At 51.4% G+C, this 4358-nt stretch overlaps 1 protein-coding gene across 1 annotated transcript in view; it reads left to right on the forward strand.

The window, feature by feature from the left end:
- ATP8B3 (ATPase phospholipid transporting 8B3) overlaps positions 1 to 2506 on the forward strand; it is a 45600-nt gene extending 43094 nt beyond the window's left edge. The window contains exon 28 of the mRNA XM_014521575.2: positions 1643 to 2506. Coding sequence (XP_014377061.1) covers positions 1643 to 1894 — 252 coding nt within the window. The 3' untranslated portion in view covers positions 1895 to 2506. The remainder of the gene's footprint in view (positions 1 to 1642) is intronic.
- Positions 2507 to 4358: the final 1852 nt, after the last annotated feature.

A 4358-nucleotide genomic window follows, 5' to 3' on the forward strand; every position in this document is an offset into this window, starting at 1 on the left:
TGTTTGACTGTTTCAGGAACAGCCAAGTGTCCCCAGAGCAGATGCAGTAGCCATGTCCACACGGCAGATGTATTGTTCTGGGCAGCTTTGACTTCAGACACAGCGTGTTGGGGTGGGCTAATTGCTAGTACCTGTCACCCAGCAGTGCTAATTTGTACTCCACAGCACTATGCAGGAATGGCTGCTCTGCTTCCTAATCAAGAGCGAGCCTTTGTGGAGCATTGTACTATTGCCATGAGAACATGGCCAGTGAATCTGTTTCATCCCTGAAATGCCTGGGAAACAGGAATATCCATACCAGTACCCTTCAGGCATTGCCTCATTGCTGGGGCAGGTCTTCTTCCCTATTTTAATCCACAGCAGCATGGGTCCCAATTCAGTGTCATGGCCAATGTTCCAGACCCTGATTACTGGATGGTGCCATCCTGGAACAGCTATTCTTGCAGGGGTCTTGACACTGTTTGTGCTGGTGGTCTCAGTGGCAGAGAGCAGTGGTGCAGGGAATGAAAGCACTTGTCTCTCTAAGGTGTTTTAATTTCCAAAGTGTCCAAAAATGGGGCCCAGTCCAGCAACCTGGACTTACTAAGCTCCCCCTGAGGTCAGTGTGAGGTTTGCTTAGGTCAGGAGCCCAGGAATGCAGCTGTCATGTACCCAGGAGCAGCATTTTGGGGTAACTTCTTCCTCTCATCAGGACTACAGGGGACATTCATTATGCAGGCCTCCCAGGCAGGAGGAGAACTGAGCTGGTCCTGCTGGGGTTTGAACGCCTGGCATGGGGTGTCTAATTGGTAGTAACTTGCTGCTGAGCCCAGCAAACCATTCCCTTATGGATACAGCTGTTCTGCAGCTGGCAAAGGAATAGGCTGCAGGCAGGTGTCTCCAGCCGCTGGGAGGCAAGGCACTAGTCCCACCTGTTGGTGTTAGGGGATGTCTGGACTCAAGTGCAGATGTCAGCTCCTCCACTGTTAGCCCATTTGTTTCTGTGGAGCTTAGCTAGGCTGGCCCAGGGAGTCTCTGAGATCAAACAGTGGTCCCTGCTTAAATCTTTCGAGAGTCAGTAGGGGAATGAGGCCCCAGTCTCAGGGGGAGTCTTTTCGTTGTATGACAGTAGCACCAGGAGATCCCGGTTATGATCAGAGTCCTGTTATGCTGGGAGCTGCATGTATGCACAGTGAGAGTCCCTGCCCCAAGGAGCTAGTAGGCTGCTACTACTGCACTTTGTCATGATGTGGCAGGCAACTGATAATAGCTAGCTGGCATGGAGCAAATGGCTTTCCTGGGATAAGACTGCAGACATATGGTACTTACACCAATGTGGTTGTACCTTTGACTCTTTCAGGGGTAAATCTGCAGTGGATTGAGCAAAATTCCCCAGGGGAAGGGGAACTGTTTGTCCACTTCTTTATTCTAGTGTAAAGGGCAGCTACATTGGTGTCAAGGCATTGTGTCCCTGGGCTGGGGCCAAGGTGGGCACTGAAGCCCCTGTCTCAGTTTGGGGCCTTAACCACCAGGACAGCTTCCATCTCTCAAGCCTGGGGGCTGTCCCTGTGTGCTCTGGGGCCTGCTGGCTGATCTTCAGAAGGGATCCAATGGGGGTCCTGATGTTTCTCTTCTTTATCCCTCTTTCCTCCTCTTGTATCAGATTCGCATGAAGGACATGCGGCTGGAAAGGGACATGGTAGAACTGCGCGCGCACTTCCAGAGAGGCTCCATGCAGCGGCGGTCCAGCTATGCCTTCTCCCACAAGGAGGGCTACGCTGACCTCATCACGCGGGGAGCCAGCCTGCGGGGGAGAGACTCCCTGGGCCTCAGTACCACGCCTGTACCTGTCTTCAGAAGCAGTTCGTCCCCCAGACTGGAAGCACATAAAACCAGAGTTGAATTTCTGGCTTAAAGGAGTTTAGTTTTTACTCTACTTTTATATTTGGGAGACCTTTTCCCAGCTGGATCTGGAGTGCTTTTGACTTCATGCAAGCCAGGCACTGAACTAACTGGATGGCTCCTTTCAGAGCCATGTTTTTAGCGTGTTTTTGGATGCCAGAGAAGTGCTCATTCACTTGCTTTTCCATAGAGTGACAATGACACCTGGGGATGACCTGTGTGAGCAGCAGGTGGGAAGTGTCCATGGATATTTCCTTGGAGGCCTTATTTTTGCTTCCAAGATGTGGTAAGGAGATATCACCATTCACTCACTCCAATGGCTGCTTTGTCAGTGAGGAATAAAGGTTCTTGTGGGGATCAGTTCCATCTTTCGTACACTGAACTCAGACTCCCTGACTCGATGAATGCGAACAAAAGCAGACGGCGGGTGGCTTCTTTTGGTCCTGGAGCTCAGCTGCCTTACCCTGTTGGTCCTCACTGAAACGCTGTCTACACTGCAGTAATGTTGCACCACTGCTCCCTGCTGCGTGGACTAAACACTTCAGCTGTGTGTCATAGGCTCTATATTGCAAACAAGGGCTCACTGAACTTAAGTGTGTGGGGGCTGTGGCTCCAGGTATGAATTCAAGCAGCAAGCAGATGCCGCCACGTGAATTGACCCAGGCTTGTTACAGTCCATTCCATCTTCTGAATTAATAAAATATCCCGATGCAATGAGAGCTTTGGGTTTGAGTTTTTGATGCAGGTCCCCTTGATGGGCTGTCTGGAGAAAGGGCCCTTTGTGTAGTGCAAGCCAACACAACTTTGGTAAATTGGGGAGAATGATGTACTTGGAGAAAGCAAAGTCATCACAATGAGCCACAGAGTGGGAAAGGGCAAACCCGACTGTGCCCCACATCTGGATGGAGTCAGCTGCAGCTTCTTCCACTAGTTTGATCCTGTCTCCCTCTCTCAGTTACTCCTCCCCTCTTACACTCCCTTGTTAGCAGCTGTGGTAGCAGGCACCCACCTGGCCTTGATAACATGCAAGGTGGGGGGCATTTTCTCTGGACCCTGTTGCTCACCACCAAATACCTCCTCAAAAATCTCCCCTCACTGCCACCTTGAGCTAATCCCACTCCATCTCCTTGTTGTTTGCACCAGGCATCTCTCCTCCTAAAATGGAAGACTTTCAAGGCAGGGAGGAGAGGTCCAGATGGGGCCAGCTCAGAGATAGAAAGGTTGAATGCTTTTGTATTCTGAGTCTGGATAGAGGTCCTGATCTGGTGGAGTTCTAGGGGTCAAGGCTGAATAGGAGCGGAGGACTGGGCCTGTAGTCAGGGGCTTTGCCCATCCCATCCCATCTGCAAGAGCTGACTCGGCTGTAGAAGCATGCAGTGGATTCTCCTTTGATTCTCATCTCAGCAGAAATGTCAGATTAGGCTTCAATCTTGTGATAAAATCCACCAAGCATGGTACCTGCCTGATGATTCAGCCACACCCAGACAAGCCCCTGTCCCAGATCAGGACCTCTTTCGAGACTCAGAATACAAAAGCATTCAATCTTTCTATCTCTGAGCTGGCCCCACCTGGACCTCTCCTCCCTGCCCTGGAAGTCTTCCATTTTAGGATAAGAGATGCCTGGTACAAACAACAAGGAGATGGAGTGGGATTAGCTCAGGGTGCCAGTGAGGAGAGAGTTTTGAGGTGGTATTTGGAGGAGGACAGTGTGGCAACCTTGTGGAGACTTGCATGAAGCTCTGTGCATAAGCGGTGGCCTGGCACAGCAAGCTCCAAGATGCATGTCAGGGCATCTGTTGGACCCTCAAGTAGCAGAGGTGTGTGGTGGTATCAACACCTCCCAAGTTTGTGATGCTGAGATGGAGGAGGAGGGAGCGTCCAATGGCCTGAGCACTAGGGGACCAGGGTTCAGTTCCTAGTGCTGCCACGCACTTCCCATGTGATCTTGGGCAAAGCTCTCAGGCCCAGCTCCTCAAAGGCAGTCGGTGCTTCTGAAGATCTGGGCTTTGGGTCTCCATTTGTAACATGAAGGAAACAAGACTGGCCTCCCTTCTGGGAGCTGTGACCATGAAGCTTTGAAGAGGAAGATGGGTGCAGGTGCTGTAGTAACAGGAGTGCCTGAGCAGGGAGATAGAGCTGGCGTTCCAGTCCTTTAAATATTACTACCATTAGGCTTGGAAGGGCTTAAAGAGCGAAGCTAGTTTGTGCTCACGGTCAAGGAATGGGGAAGCTGGCAAAGGTGCTCCAGGAAGGAGGAGGGGGCAGCCCCGAGTGACAAGCTTAGACTTAGAAAGCTCATTCTAATATCCATGCTAGATCTCCCTTGTGGCAGTTCAAGCCCACGGGGTATGGCAGGTACCAGGCACATTCTGCAGCTATGGTTTTCCCTGTGGTTAAGCCACCTGTCAGGCCACATCCCGTCACCCCCAAATGGCTCAGGCAATCAGAGTGGGGGAAGGGGAGCAATGGTCATAAAT

The sequence above is a fragment of the Alligator sinensis genome, unplaced genomic scaffold, assembly GCF_000455745.1.
Source record: "Alligator sinensis unplaced genomic scaffold, ASM45574v1 scaffold103_1, whole genome shotgun sequence".
Lineage (NCBI taxonomy): Eukaryota > Metazoa > Chordata > Crocodylia > Alligatoridae > Alligator > Alligator sinensis.